Genomic DNA, 17,123 nt, shown 5'->3' on the forward strand with positions numbered 1-17,123 from the left:
ATCTCTCTCTCTCTCTCTCTCTCTCTCTCTCTCTCTCTCTCTCTCTCTCTCTCTCACTCTGTGTGTGTGTGTACCGAGATGGGTAGACAATGGCGGTGGCCGGAGATTACGGTGGCGGCGGTGATGAAGGTAGAGTTGACTGCGTCAGAAACTAGAGGGGGTGTAAATGTAATTTTCCCAAAATTAAAAGATCAAATAAAGCATTAAACACACAAAGATAAATCACAAGTGCAAACACAGAGTAAAGAGCAAGGGACAAAGAGAGTGCACCGGGGATTTATAGTGGTCCGGTCATTTAATCCCAAAGGCCTACTCCACTCCACCAATCAAATCCGTTGATGGCTTCACTAAGTTGATCTTCTTAACTGGACGAAGACCGGTGCCTTTACAATGCCAACCACTTTAACCTTTGTGGCAATCCTCACCACGGAGAGAGGGCTTTGCTTCTCCAAGTACTCGCCCAATTATAACTATGATAAAAATGAAAGAAAACCAAAAATCCCTTCTCAAAGGGGTACACTGCTGTTGAAGATGATATACAGGTAAGCCCTATGTCCAATCCTTTGCTAGATGACCAAGTAGAGGCTCAAGGAGGGTTCTCTCACTCCAGATATGTTCCATGAGGGTTTAAGAGTGCAAGAAATGAGTTAGAGGGCTTATGGAACACATATACGTGTGTGTGTGTGTGTGTGTGTGTGTGTGTGTGAGAGAGAGAGAGAGAGAGAGAGAGAGAGAGAGAGAGAGATTTGGCAAAACTAGCCATTTTAAGAGCATTTTCGTAATTTCTGCGAGGTGCTAAAACCTAGCCGTTATAGCATTAAACGCTATATTTTTCAGCCAGCCCCGGTCGACCCGCCCACTCGGTCGACCTACTCAGTGTTCTGGACCTTTTTTTATTTTTAACAGCGTGCATCTCACAGTCGACTGGCCATGGTTCGATCGACCGGCTCTGGTCATTTTCACATTTTTACTTCAAATATTTTTCTAATCTTTTAGGGAATTGGTCTAAGGTTTGTGCCCTATAATTTATCATATTCTGGGACTCTAAGCCATATTCTACAGTTAGTAACAAGGGTATTTTTGTCCTTTAGTCCAGGTTAGTTTTAGTCTTTCTGTCAAGTTAAACTGACAGACCATTGATGGAGGGGCTCTAACTTATACATATTGAAATCTCAGGGGGTGTACTTGTCACCTTTTGAAAGTCAAGGGTAGAGTTGAATGTGTCAAAAACTACAGGGGGTGTAAATATAATTTTCCCAAAATTAAAAGATCAAATAAAGCATTCAAACATACAAAGATAAATCACAAGTGCAAACACAAAGTAAAGAACAAGAGACAAAGAGAGAGTGCACCAGGGATTTATAGTGGTTCGGTCCTTTAACCCAAAGGCCTACTCCACTCCACTGACCAAATCAGTTGATGACTTCACTAAGTTGATCTTCTTAACTCAGTGAAGACTGGTGCCTTTACAATACCAACCACTTAACCATGGTGGCAATCCTCACCACGGAGAGAGGGCTTTGCTTCTCCAGACACTCACCCAATTACAATGTTGATGAAAAATGAAAGAAAACCAGAATCTGTGATAGGACAGTATACGGAGCTGATTGGCCGTCCGGCTCCGATACCCTATTGATTGTGCAATACCATACACTAAGTCCCTACCATGCACTAAATCCCACATTATTTTATTTTAATAATTATACTCCTCTCTATGTTTTAGACTTGTCAAATGGGACTAGACCTGGCAAACGGGTGGGTCGGGCCGGGTCAACCCGCGGGTGATGCGGGTGCGGGTCACACGGGTCGGATCAGGAGATGACCCGCATTTTTGCGGGTCAGAATTTTGGTGACCGTTGTTTATTTTGAAAAATGTTATCACTGGTTGTTGTACATTGACAATGACAACGTCTGACGAGAAATCATTTCTCAATGTATAAAAATTTAACTCGTCGCATCAATTAATGTATAGATATACTTTTTTAAAGATATGGGAGGAGGCAATGAATCTTCTCTTCTTTTTCAATATTTAATTAAATATTAACCCTACCACATCTAAGAACGGTGACGTGCCCTTCTCCGCCACCTACACGTGCCAGTTTTCAAATGCTTGACATGAAAGTATGAAACACCTTTTGTCTTTTACTTTTGTCTAAAATACGCAATCCATAATCATCTTTTCGTCCATGGGCGCCGAGAAGAAACCCATCCGGAGAAGAAGCTAAAGGCGGAGAAGAAGTCCAAAGGCGGATTAAGAAGCGGTGGAGCCACCGGAGATAAGATAAGTAGAAGAATGTGGTGTGAAAAAGGGGATCTAAAGATTTGCTAGCGTCCTCTTTTCCTCCTCAAAATGTCTTCTGCGAAGGATGCTAGCAAATCCCACTACGAGTGGGTGCCCGCGGGTTGACCCGACCCGACCCGTGTTTTTGCGGGTTGGGTCACCCGCGGGTTAGTTTTGACGGGTCACTAAAACTCATACCCGTGCCCGCAAATTTGCGGGTGGGTCGGGTCGGCGCGGGTCGCCCGCAGGCACGGGTCGCTTTTGCCAGGTCTAAATGGGACTATAGGAGGGGCCACCCTTTTTGAAATTTCTTGGACAATTAGAAAATATGAGGATCTGCAAAACCAACACTTTTCTAGCCTAAAAGACCACTAAATAGAGAAGTTCTTTAGTAAAATGAGTATTACCATCAAAACAAGAGGGTGAATATAGAATTTCTTAAGAAGAACAAAAGAAGACGTGGAGGCTGTAAGTCAGGTAGCCGAAGTAATTGAAAGTTCAATGATGATTTGAGAGTTCCACAGGCCTTTTTTACTAGATGTTTGACTTTGGATGCGTAATTACAAACTCCATTTCTTTAGACGCAAAATGGGCTTAAAATAAATTTACGCCCATTTTTACTTTGTTTTACACCATTTTACATCAAAAGAAATAGAGAAAAATGGTCAAAATGCTTAAGCTTGTGGAGTAATTGGTTGTTTTGCACAAGAGCTATTGCCCAGAGCAGCAACTCCTTGATGTTAAAAATTCATGTGTACGGCCAACCCAAAAAATGGACCATATGTGCCACATGTATGGCCGACCCAGAAAAGATAGGCTAGAGGTGAGGGGGGGTGTTCAAATTTGTTTTACACCACAAGGTCTCCGTTACCGCTTGCTTCCCTGTTTCTACACCTTAATGTATGAGGCACACATCAATGGTACCCCTATTGCGAGACCTTTACTCTTCTCATTTCCAGGAGATATCGAGACTGAGACATATGGAATCAACACTCAATTTTTTTATCGGAGAAGGGGTAATGGTACCGCCCGTCATGACGCAAGGAGCAGTTTCAGTGAAAGCATATTTTCCAGCAGGGAATTGGTTCAATCTCTTCAATTACTCAAAATCGGTGAATGTATGCTCGGGGGAATATGTGACTCACTGTACCAGAAGAAACAATAAATGTGCATGTTCGGGGAAGGAATGTTCTTGCAATACAACAAGAAGCAATGACAACAGAAGCAGGAGGAAGAGTGGGTTCCAGCTCCTAGTGGCGCTCCGATAGAGGCAAAGGCAAAGCTAGGGCTGCAACAGGATTGGATTGGGTCGGGTTTTTCAAAACCCTAGCCAAATCCTGGATCCCATTATCTCGGCCCTGACCCGCCCTGACCCTGAGTCAGGGCTGAAAAACCTCAACCCATTGCCCGCCCTACAGGGCTCAGTGCTGGCCTTGGCCCGCCCTGATTGGACAGGGCCGGGCCGGGCCGGCCCTAATTGACCCCAGTGTAAATACTTGTTAAGAGTGCCAAAAATAAAGCAACCACTTATCATATAGAACAAAATGATCAATAAACAGAGAAAGGGAACAAAATAAGACAAGATGAATTCAACAACATGATGTGCAACAGAGACAATTAATAATAATAATCTAAAGAAACATCAATCCAAGATAATAGAAAACATTAGCAAAAGAAACATGCACAGATGGTTCAATTCTATAATAGAAAACTTAGGGTCGGGCAGGGTACCCGAGGCATTAACCCAGAACCCGGCCCGATCTGAGTCAGGGTCTAAAAAAATGAACCCTGACCCTGTTCGGGCTCAGGGCTGACAGGGCCAAACTTGCACCCCCAGGCAAAGCTATGGGTGAAGTTTTTTTAGATGATGGAGAAGAAGTGGAGATGGGGAGGGAATTGGAGCTTGGTTAGGTTTTTCGGAGGTGTTGAAAGCGATAAGATGATGATTATATCACAGGTCGTGAATGGGAGTTTTGCCTCTCCACTAAGGAAAATAGTTTCATCTCTATTTAATGGATTTCCCTGTTATACATAACAGTAAAGTAATGCTAGCAGGACAGAACAAATGGGTTCTGGCCACAACATCACTAGTGATGTAAGCAAAACCTTAGGTTTAGAAAAATAAACAAAAGGTACATATTTTTTTGTACACATGGCACATTTTCGTTGTTGGGCTCTCCCATCAATCTTACTCTCATCACAATATCATTTTCCATCAGTAATAGCAATTAACATTCAGATAGTTGTAATTATAGTACAATATAACCAGTCTAAGTTAATCATGGATAAGTTAATAACCTATTGTTGTGCAGATGTCTTGTATTCTAGTATTATACAGGACCTAACGGACTAATGTGTGTGACGAACACAAGGATCGAGCTGCCTTGAGGTGTAATGGGTAGCGTGGCCCGGCCATGATTTCTAGATTAGCGCCTTAGAAGGAAATTTTAATTTTTTCGGTTTTCTGCTAAAGGGTATTTCGGTAATTTTTCCAATGTAGTGGCATTGATATGAGCCACATTTTAGGCTTACGAAAGGTGGGGTTTTCTTTGTGTTTTTCTTGGTTAGAAGGAGAGTTTTGTAACCCTAAAACCAAAATAGTCCACATAGGCACACTGCCGATCACGTAAATCTTGTCTTCTCTTTTGTGTGATTGTGTGGATCACGTAAATCTTGTCTTCTCTTTTGTGTGATTGTGTTTCCCACATCTTCCTCTTGTTGCTTGCTGCAAATCGTGTATGATCCTTATTTGAAAAGGTATTTCTAAGTTTCCTACACCCCTCTATCTTAATACAAAATCATTAATCTCAACTTCGAAACGGCCTAAGTTAATAACCACTATAAGTTTCATTTAATAATATTTTGCAAATATTTGTCTTGTCTTAATATTTTTATATATTCGTAAAAAGAAATTTTACTTAAAACATATAGGAGGATTATTAGTTAAAAAGAACCTATTAAAACTAATGTAACCAGACAGGAATGAACAAAAAAATATAGATGGATGCCAGAATAGGAGTAATCAGTAAGGAATGAACAAAAACAAACAAGGAAAAGGAACGTAAAATGCAAACCAGAATGGGAGTAATCAGAGAGGAATGAACAAAAACAAACAAGAAAAAGGAATGTAAAATGAAGAAACATGGACCTTATTGTCTCTAATTTTTCTTCAAGCTCTATATATTTATACTAACCAACTGTAAATGTTGCTAATGTTACAAAAAGAAGAGAACATTATACATATATAACATACAAACATTCTCTATAACTGATTTACATCTAGAGAGCCTTTGGTGACATCTCTCCATTTAATACTTACTCAAAGTACTTGCTGTTTACCCCAGCTCTGTAGAGTTGCAATGCTCCAGCAGTAGCAGAACTATTATCATCTCTAGAGGAAGCAGTCAGGCTAATCTCGGTCTTGGCAGGGACGAAAAAAACATCACCCTCCGTAATCTTTTCTTCTTCCATTGAGCCTGTTAAAATAGAACCTTCTCCAGATATAATAATGAAAATAGATGGCCCTGGGATTGCAGAGAACACCATGGATGCTCCTTTGGGGAGACAGCAACAGTCAACTTCAAACTCATCGAATGGCGGCTTGTACCTTGTCGTGTATGGGTTCAAGGGAATCCCCGGTAAAATCTCAGGAAACCCCTGCATGAATTTTACATGTAGTAAACCTTTAAAAAAAATATTCTAACTGACCCAGAGGAGCAATGTAGCTAATATATGCCCTTTGTGAATGCTATTTTGTATGGAACACTGTTTAAAACTAAAAATGCTAATCCATCATTGGAGTTTCCCTTCAACTGAATAGGAGAGATGTCTCTCCCACCTTTCAATAACAATCTAAAGGTTTTAATTGTTAAGAAGACTATTCCCTAACTTCGGCAAAATATTTGGTTCACATAAACATGTCCAGAGTCCTAGGATTTAGGGTTTTGACAGAAAGAACAAAGAGCAGGTATGATTCTGATTTTACATTTAATATAGTTCACAATACAGTCACAGTTGACAAAACTGGTGGTCTTTTGTAGCTGTCCGAATCAAGGAAAAATCAGGTCTAGCTGTTAAAACAAATCTTCGGTACTCCGAATAACCTTCAGTCATTTCTGAAGGTTATTGTGTTCCTCTTATCGAGACCATCGGGGGGTTGAATCCCTAGCTTGCAAGTTACTAATTTTGTATGATTCCATTTTGGAACCTCTTTCTAAAATCAATAATATAGTTTCTGGGGATTGATAAGTGATTTTTTAGGACTAGAAGTTTAGAAAAAGGTCTAACTGCGAACAAATCAAAATAGAAGGAGTTGAGAAAATCTGCCGGGCAAATCCAATCCGATCGTGCACAAATTAAACGGAAAAATAAAATAAACACAAGCAAGCCACAAGATGAACAGCAAGATTTTATGTGGTTCGGCAAAGCCTACTCCACGGGCGAGAAACACGATCTTCCACTATGAGAGAAACAAAATAAAAGGATTACAATGGATTAATCTCAAACCCACAAACTCGCAACCCTTTCCTTGCTCTCTCAAACTCAAGACCGTACAAGAGTAACCCAAGAGAAACCCACAAGAGAAAATCCCAAGAGAACCCAAGAAGAAATCCCAAGAAGAGCCCAAGAAGAAACCCAAAGAATAAACCCTTTTCTTCTTCTCCTTCTCTATTTTCCTCTACTTCTCTTTCTCTCTCTTTTTCTCTCCCCTTTTGAAGCAGCTGACACACCCCAACACTCTCTTGCCACACTCTAAGAGAGGAAAAACCCTTTCTCTCTATACTAGGGTTTTATAAAAAACCCAAAAGGCAATTTATATTCTATGCCTCTTGCCTTCCCACCCAAGTAACCCACAATGGGTGGGAAATAAGGCAACTTTCCCAACAGAAGGTTTGGAGTTCAACATTTTGCCTTTTAGAAGTATTATGTAATGGAGAATTTGGATTGCTACTCTTATAGCTGGAGCAATCAGATCTAGTTTAGGGAGCTGATATCAGCGCGACCAAAAAATAAAGGCGGCACAAGATATACTTGTCGGTTTGCAAGATTTATGGGCTGGGTAGCCGCAGGCAGTTGTCTATGGGAAAATAATGAAAATATAAACAATGAGATCAGATGCGTCCAATCTCAAAAGATGATATTTTACAATTTGAGTATCCCACTATAGCCCAAGTGTACAGTTAGCCTACCAGTCGAGAGTGCACCTAAAAACCCAAGAACTAAACCATGGTTTTAAATTTCGACCGAAATCCGGAATGAAACGAAATGGTACCGAAACCGAAATTCCTGAAATTTCCGAAATTTTGTAAATTTCAGTAATTTCGTCGAAATTTCCGAATAAAATAATACTTTTTTATTCCGTTTAAGAATTTCGATTGAAATTTCGTCCTAAAAAAACGGGATTTTGTGCGGCAATACCAAATTTTGCCCGAAATTTCGGTTTCAGATAAGTCCGAAATTTTAGCCGAAACCGAAATTTAAAACCATGAACTAAACTAGTAAACCTTCACATGATTCGAAGACCCTGACGAACTGTGGTCGGTCTACGACCCATGCTACTTTGTTTCCTTGCGAGTGAGAGAACCTTCCCCATTTCTAAACTCCATGTTCGTTGTCTCCCTTCTCCAAACCCTTTCATCTCATAGCGCAGGTTAAGGAAGTATGTGTAGGATAATTAGATATGGATCGGATGTTTCATTTCACACTTGCATCTCAAAGATGCCAGAAATGTCAAGTTTCAAAAGAATATTCATAAAACACCAGAATCTGACACCATAGGAGGATATTTCTATATAGTTCATATTGGGTTTGCCATGAACTCAATAAGGGCCGACTCATGTTTTGCGGTGGTTAATCATTTTTCAAGATGGCATACCTATTAGCTTATAAGAAGACCATAGGCACATCATAAATCACAAATCTTTTCTTCAAAAAATATTGTATGTACATGGAGTGTCAAAGATAACCACATCAAATATACGATGTTCATGAACCAGATCGTTAGTTGAACACATGGGCACCCAACCACAAACTCACTAATGCCTGTCATCTGAAGGTGGACGGCCTAAATCAAAGTGGTGAATTGAAGCATTGGCTACCTTCTAAGGACTACCGTCAAGGATCAAATTAAACAATGACTCAGTTCTTTCCCATACATGAATTGCTTATAATAGTTTGGTAAATCGGACTATGGAAAAGTAAAGATTTGAGATCATCATAGTGAAATTCAAACCAGATCCTTATACTATACAAGAAAATTATGGTGAAGATAGTGACACCTTATGCAAATCAATCATGAACAATGCTACAAAATCCTAGCCATTCATCCTCTTTTAATCTCAACCATTGAAACCTTAAAGAAACTCTTTCTTAGACTTGAGACTCCTAAATATAGAATTATAAAGAAAAAGTCACTGTTGAAACCTTAAAGAAACCCTTTCTTAGACTTAGACTCCTAAACAGAACTATAAAGAAAAGTCCAGCTCTGAATTGGAAAAAACTGAACCTAAAAATACTATCAATGTTTCTGTTGATATTTAGACTTAAACCAACCTGAAGTCACTCCTAACTCCTAAGCCCCATTTAAATTCATTAAAAAACATCTAAAACAATAATGACCATAACTACTAAGTATTAGCCCAAATGACATGAATAGGGTTGACTTATGACATCATCATATTCTTCATAAGTATGCTCCAGCTCCACTTGAGTTTCCTTCTTTACATCTTGAATCATTTTTTGTTTGTGGGATTTGGTGTATGATGCAACCTCAATCTTCATCACCCTTGACTGAGCATACGCATGGCGTACAATTGTAAGTACGAATGAAGACTGAGGTCAGCAATCTCAAGTGAGGACTACAACAAAGTAAAAGAATATCAAGTCGTGACTACAATAAACTCAAATGGTAGATGATCATCCATGTCAGATCTTCTAAAAAGCAATAAAAATTCATATGGAGTTGCCAAAATGGTATAATGTGGATCTTACTTTCAACATTATTAATATCAACAAATCAATCAATGACGTTGAAATTCAAATGCTTATTCCGAAAAAAGCCGAAAGAAAAGATCCAGCATTGCTCAAAGAGAACATAACAAGGTCTTGAGGCAAAACAATTAGCGGCTACCATATCCAATGGAAGGGACATCCTCCTACGGAAAACTCAGAGAAGCTAACATAGAATTGTAACTTGCAAATTTTGTGTTTTTTTATGGAAGGAATGATAGAGACAAGGGCGCCCTTGCATAAAGAGCCAGAAAAGGTCCCTTGATTGGATCCACGTCATTTTCGGTTACTTTTTAAAATCAATTGAAAAAGTAAAATCAGTTACACTTAATGACGTAGATCCAATCAAGGGCCCTTTTCCGGCTCTTTATGCAAGGGCGCCCATGCATAAATCATTCTTTTTAAGGTTACGAAGTAAGAAGACTTACTAACCATCAGAGGTATACAGTCATTCTTTCATATTTGGAAGGATAGATTGGTTTTTTTTTTTTAAAAATGTACAAGAGTGCAAACATTGATAGACAACATAATGCACTAAACACGAAAGGCTATAAAAATTAGGAAGCTAAAAATGATATTTACCTGTTTGTAGGTCAGCATGGAACAAAGAGTTTGGACATCCCGGTACTTGGGGGTGAGGCCGGCACGCACAACATTATCTGAGGTAGCCATGCATTCAATGCACTCACCATAGATGTATGCATGCGGTTCGTTTGCTTCAAGGTACATTGCTTCGCCAGGGTTGAGTTTCACATAGTTGAGAAAGAAGGCTGATATGACTCCAACATCACCTGGATATTGCTTCTCTAGCCGTAATACCAGCTGTTCCTTTCCTGTCAACAACCTCACCTGATAATCACAATACATGTCATAATTCCCAGCAAAAAATAGCACGCAAAACCTTTCAAAGAATAGGTCTTCAATGTTTTGTGTAAATGAATTGATTGATTCTATTTCTGGATTAACAGCGATTATGTTTGTGTAATAGGAGATCCAGAGCAAGGCCTATCAAGTGGATGGTTCAGATCAATTAAAAGGAGGGCACCATTATCCAGCAGCTGGCACCCCACATTGCATTACAATGAGGCCACACCCTATTGAAGCATTCCTCCACATTTGGCGATATGCAATAGGAAATGATATATAATCATGTGCATAGGAAAAAAATTAATGTTTGTTATAAAATTATTTATTCCAACCAGAATCGGATTCTCTAAGCAGGTACCATGGTACACCACCGCAAGAATCCCCTTGACCTTAAAAATTAAACAGTTTCAACAATTTTTTTACAAAACAGGAGACAAATACTTATGGATTACCTTATTATCCACGCTCAAGCGGCTTTTCATTTTGAATAGCATTTCTGAAACGTTGTCCTTACTTGCCGACATAAGTTGGGTAAACATTGACTGAAGATAGGTTTTTACTTTCTCCCCTCCATCTTGCTCTTTGATATTTAGCACATGGTCCACATCCACATTATTAACCAGTTCTACAATCTCTGGAACACTACCTAGCACACCCTTGAGCTCCTGCAAGATATAGCAATTCTCAGCAATATAATAAATAGTTAACCAAATCCATCAGCTATTCTGTTTTAAATTAAAATGTTCTACTAAGGTTGCATCATGCAATTTTATTCAACTACTACATAAAAGGAAAATAATTCACAATGCCATGTAGTACTGTCAACAAGCCACTGTCATCAAGATCCATCACAAGTACAGGAAAATAGATGCATTGAAAAGAAGAACGAATAAAAAAACCCAAGAAAATGGGTTCATGAAGAAAAGCAAGAGTTTGAAACTATATGCAGAAGTGGGACAAGATAAGAGCTGTTGCGGCAAGAACCCGCCGCCAATAACACCCGCCAATCTACCACCGGCGAAGTGGCGAACACACGGAGATCTTGCACTACAAGATGGAGAAAATATATACCAACAAAACTACAACCACAAAAGGGAGCAAATCACAAGCAACCACAAGAAGACAAGAATATACGTGGTTCACTACAATGGGCTAACTCCACGGACAAGGCAACACAAAAATCCACTATTTAGAACCAATAGTACAATGTTACCTCCACGGGTAAAATCCACCGATAAAACCCTTCTCTCCAACCTTCTATGCAACCCAAAGCAACCATCAAATCTCTACACCGAGTATGAGGAAAACCCTCCAATACAATGCTTCTATTGCAATGAAGAAAACTCTATAGAGAAGAAGAACAATGGAAGAAGAACACATCTTGAGTAAACAAGAAGAAGAGGGGAAAACCCTTTTTCCTTCACCACAAAAAGCCTTCCAAGAGCCTAAGAGAAAACCCTCTTTTTTATCTAAACGTTTCTCCTCTTCTCTTCTTAACACCTTGAGTAACCAAATAGAGAAACTTGCTTTTGCTTCACCACAAAAGCCCTCCTAGAGCCTCAAGAGAAACCCCCCTTCTTGCCCTAGACTTTCTCCTCCTCTACTCTTCTCAACACCTTGAATAACCAAGTAGAGAGCCTTGCTTTTGCTTCCCCAAAAAAGGCCTCCTAAAGCCCCAAGAGAAAACCCCTCTTTCCTTGCCCTAGATTTTTCCTCTCTTCTCTTTCTCAAAGCCTCTCAAGTTCTCTTAACCCATCTTTACAGCCCTTTCTTGCTTTTATATACAAATACATCCCAATTAAAAGACCAGGTGGGACCCACTCCATGAAAGAACCAAGAAACAAAAGAAATACAAAAGGAAGAAGGTGATTATACATCACCATTTCAACAAGAGCTATGATACCTGGATACTTCTAGAGGCTCAACATACTATGTCCAACAAGACATGATCCCTGGATACTTCATGAATACTTTTGTTGATCAAATAATTGTCTTGTTTCAAACATATGCCTATATATTCGAATTAACTACAATGTTTTTGCTTGCAATTATGTATTTGAGTGAGCCATAAAAGTGTCATTTTAAATTTATTATTAATTTCATCATCTAGTAAGTTTTATGATATTTTGATTAATGATCTCCTGTGTCTTATCTCATGGCATGGGATACTCATATTTATATCTGTGTCCTAAAATTTAGACAATATTGAGTCGTGCCACTGTTCCCATGGCCATGTCTGTATCTGCATCCATATCTGTAACTGGGTATCATAGGATAAGAGGTGTCCAAAATTTACTTGGAATGGAACATCATTGAAAGATAAAAGCATACCCTGAAAAGAGCTAGAAAACACAAAACAGTGCCAAGAAATGCTATGAGGGATGATTGATTGTATTCAAGGGACCCATGTTTCTTGAATAACGGTAATTTATGCATATTTAAGATGATTAAAGCGTGATATGATATGTGAAAAAATTATACTTATATAACAAGTTTTCCTTCCTAAAATGAGTTGACCCGAGTACCCGTCTGGTCATAAATTTGGATTCAATCAGTTACCAAACTGGAGTGATAGAGAAACAGTTAAGAGATTTCATTATATATCATTAAGGGGAAATTGATCGTTTTGCATTGTATTGATAACATATAGGTGATGTAACATCAGCTTCACCTCCCCGGACAAGTTTTCCAGCAAGCATGATAAACAGACACTTCAAAGTGGCTGTCGTAGTGTCTGTTAGACATTTCAATCGAAGAGTAAAACAGTGTATGTGTGATGTACTTGTGCCATTCAATCCATCCAATGCAATGCCTCGGTAACATGTCCTACAACAATTAAAAATATAGTTGAGGCATTTGGTAATGAGAAAATGCTCAATGTGTCCTTATTTCCAAAATTCCAATTCTGATACTGTGATGCCCAGGGATACTTTTAGAATTTTCTTTTATCCTATATCCAATAAAAGGCAAAGTTCAGCGTAAACTCTTAGTCCTATCAATTTCCTATTGACAACTCCAGCACTTCTTCGGTTCTTCCCTAACACATTGTTCCCCATAAGTATAAGATATATCTATGCACAACTGTGAGGTGAGTATTTCCATGAGAAGAAACAAATTGGTACACTGTCTGAAGAGTATGCAATATCTGGTCTAGTCATTGTCAAGTAAACTAAACTGCCCACAAGTTTCTAGTATGAAATTGAATCATCAAGAGGCACATTATCTTATTCATGATATTTCATATTAAGTTCGCGTGTTGTGTCAACCACCTTTTCATCCGTTAGATGTGCAAGAACAAGTGATGTGTAAAAAGAGTTGGATAAAGCACACATACACCGGTGCTCTCTTCTTGCCTCAATGATAAATAGCAGGGGTCAGAACACATCCAACAAACTACCAAAATCATTGCAACCTTACCCAATACCTTTCTAATTCAGGACCATGATTGCATTCATCATATTGTGATTGTCTGAATCAGAATATTGGAGCAAAGCAGATCTTTTCTTAATTTGAAAATCCCGATCGATACTACTTGCATTAAACACTATGTAACCCTCTTTGCATAGTGTTCAGTTTCTTCATATACAGAAGTGCAAACCCCATGCATAGAGTTTAATACTACCTAATTAGATGTACAATATAGGGGTGCAAAAGCTAATAAGATTCATAAGAAAGAAGATGCACTATTGGAGAGGTCGACCTGATGCAATAGAACTTTCTCTTCTAAGATTTCAAAACTCGTTCAAATCCCACCAAAATAAAAGAAAAATAAATTTCGGTCAATGTGAAATACAGGACGCAGATGCTGATGAGGAGCATGTGAACAAGCATGCACCAGTGGAGAGGCTGGCTTGATGCAATAGAACTTTCTGTTCAACGATTTGGCACCTTGTTCTAATGTCATGGAAATAAATGAAACAAGAACGCCTCAAAACTTTAGTTTTAATGGAAAATTTTCTACCATTCCAAAAAGAAGGAACGCAGCAAAACTCTGAGGCTCAAAAGTCACATTAATCTCTCGATATGCAGGACTAAAGGAAAAAATGATTAAAAAAACCCTGAACCTGAATAGCAAGCGTACCAACTGAGAAACAATATGATGATAAACAGAAAAGCAACTAATATGCTCTGCCGCCTAGTAATCATGTCCTGATGATGTTCACACAAACTAGCTCATTCAATTAATTAGTATGTTTTGTCTGAGATGGCCAGCTGCCAATTTAAATGGAGATTCCAATTGCTCTTGTAATGGTTAGAATTGCATTCAATATTCATGCAATCTGATTGAGCAGTGTATATGGTTCCATACAAGAATCGTATGTTTTGTTGCAGGTTTCAAGCAAGATGCTTGCTTCAACACCACAAACCACCAATCTGGCATCAATGGAATCATCCAGGGACTTTTGATGCAGTGAAGAGTGTAAAGAGATTCCATTATCTATCATTGTTTGTATACCGTTAGTCATCATTCTTATGGAGCTTCGTTTTCTAATCCCGATAAGTTCATTTGTGTAGGATTTTTGGAGACAATACTTTTATGTATACATTATTTGGTGAAAATGATTCTATCCATGAAAATACTGATCCATTTATTAGCCTGTAAAATATAAGTTATCCAGTGAAAATCCACTTCACATTATTTTCAGCTACAAAATTCACTCCATAGAGAAACCAATATCATAAGTCCATCAAGGTACTCTATTATTTGCCTCATTATAGTGCTACAGAAGCAACTAAAACATGATTTTATAGGTCTGCTTCAGGAAACTCTATTATTTGCCTCAGCATAGTGCTACAGACAGAAGCAACTAAGACATCCAGCCATAAAAGAATCCAAAGTAAGAAGAGTACATTACCTCAAGACTGACGAACCCACACAAGGCCTCAAACTTTGTAAGGGCCACAGTCATCTCAGGCTTATGGTTGGAGTCCTTGTATATAGTTGGGTGAGACTTATGCAGAAATTGAGCCAATTCCTTGTCTGGATGAGCCTGAATAGATAAAGCTTTTGCCACGGAAAGAACCTAGCACCAATAGCCACAACTCAAGCTCGCAAAGGAAACATAAAATACAACAATAAATGAACATTGGAGAGTAAAGTGCCCAAGCCTGTTGTTTATTGAACAATTCTTCATACTGCTAGATATTGGGTAATTCTTCACACACACGTTCACACATAGAAACTAAAAAGCACATAAATTCACCCTAATAGAAAGGGGTCAAAAGAAGAAAAAATCCTCCATCACAGGATGAAATCACAAGGCACAAGAAAAAGACATCAAAATCATCAGAAGCCACAAACAATAATCCTAAGCACCTAAAAAATAAGTAAAGAAAATTTGCAAAGAAATAATAACAAAATAAGAAAAGGTTTTCCAGGAGAGAAAAGAAAAATCTTTTGGAATAACAAATGACGCTGAATTCTGTAAAAAAAAACAATCTGCCCAGCGTTGTTGGTTCTTAGGCAATTCCCAGTAACAATTTTACACATGCATGCCCAAACAGAGAGAAGGAAAAATAGCAAAAAAAGGAAAAAAAGATATTGGGTTTCTCTCAAACAGAATATCACACCAAAAGCCAACAAAAGAAGAGAAAAAGCTCTGAATTCTGCCATTAAAATAAACAGAAAAGAGGAAGAGCGTGTTCCTAGCCACAAAATCTACAAGCCAGACACAGAATAATTAATAGAGACCTCTGAATTCCACTAAAACAACAGAAACCCATATGAAAAAGGACACTCAAATCCTGAAAATTGAGTGAAAAATATCAAGCACTATTTTTTTTTTTGAATGGTAGCAAGTATATTAAAAGAAGACTGAGGGTGTCCCCCTTACAGCACAGAAAAATAAAAACAGACTATAGTAATACAATTAGGGCGGGAGAAAATCATAGAGTTCTAAAGCCTGCTGCGATACGCCATCTTTTGCTAACTTATCTGCTAAAATATAACAAAAGGAATGAAAAAAAAAAACAAATAAATTCCATCAAAAAGGCGAAAAAAAAAACAAGAAGAAAATAAAGTGAAATCATATATACCTTAAACAAGAAAGGGAGATCTCCACCCCACCCCTCCAAAACCCTCTCACCAAGCGAGTCAGGATTTTCCAAAATCCAAGACTTAAGAGTCCGAGACTCATCGCCTTGTAAAACGAACGAGGGTCCTGACTCGTGAGTCCCCATCCAAAACTCGGCGTAGGGTTTTTCGGCCTCAATTTCAGATTTAGAGTTCATCGAAAACAAACGAGCAACGTGAGATTCATCCCCAATTTTCCCCCAATCGTAGTTTTGAACAGAGCATCGCAGTCTCAGAGGCTCCATCGAGAGGTTTAAGAGAAGGAGATAGAGAAGAATAGAATGTAGAGAGGGAATAGGGTTTTGGAGAGGGGGGTTTTATCGTACACCATGAAAGCTGTGTTTGTTTCCTGTTTTTGAAACGGAAAGAGGGAAAGGAAGTTCATTGAGAGAGAGACTATGGAAGGGAGAGTGAAAAGGGGGTGGTGTTTGGGGAAAATGGGGAAAATGAGTGTTTGGCTTTCGGCTCACTTTAGCATCGGCTCCTCCAATTTCTCGTCTTCGAGTATTTTGTGGGGAGAATTTATACTGTGCCATCCATTTTAAAACTCCAGATATCGGACGGTTAGGATGATCCGATAGAGAAGATTTTCTGCGTAGTCCGCCCAACAAATGAATGGTTTGGATCACGCAAAAAAGGTGGGACCCACTGTTTTTGGGAACTGCACGCGCATGCACGGCCCTCCACTAGATAGTTTCTCATTTTGTATTACCTTTTTTGGGTTCTCATCTCATTAGATTTTATAAGGTGTGTGTGCGTTAGTCCATTATATTTTTCCTATATTTTTTGAAAAGTGTTGGTGGGCCCACTTCAAAGGGTGATCCGAACCGTTCAATTGTTGGCCAGTAGATCATCTTCGTAGAATAATATTAACCCTCCAATCTGTAGAGGGAC

At 38.8% G+C, this 17,123-nt stretch overlaps 1 protein-coding gene across 1 annotated transcript; it reads right to left on the reverse strand.

Moving 5' to 3' along the window:
• Window positions 1–5,430: 5,430 nt before the first annotated feature.
• Window positions 5,431–16,656, reverse strand: LOC143884748 (mannose-6-phosphate isomerase 2-like). Its single transcript, XM_077388506.1, has 5 exons — window positions 16,193–16,656; window positions 15,013–15,180; window positions 10,609–10,821; window positions 9,872–10,138; window positions 5,431–5,938 (listed from the first exon to the last, which is right to left on the reverse strand). The coding sequence occupies exons 1-5, from the start codon at window positions 16,472–16,474 to the stop codon at window positions 5,597–5,599; spliced, it is 1,272 nt and encodes a 423-aa protein (XP_077244621.1). The 5' UTR covers window positions 16,475–16,656; the 3' UTR covers window positions 5,431–5,596.
• Window positions 16,657–17,123: the final 467 nt, after the last annotated feature.

This window comes from Tasmannia lanceolata, unplaced genomic scaffold, assembly GCF_043159265.1.
Source record: "Tasmannia lanceolata isolate RefF3 unplaced genomic scaffold, GAP_Taslan_0.1 ptg000008l, whole genome shotgun sequence".
Lineage (NCBI taxonomy): Eukaryota > Viridiplantae > Streptophyta > Magnoliopsida > Canellales > Winteraceae > Tasmannia > Tasmannia lanceolata.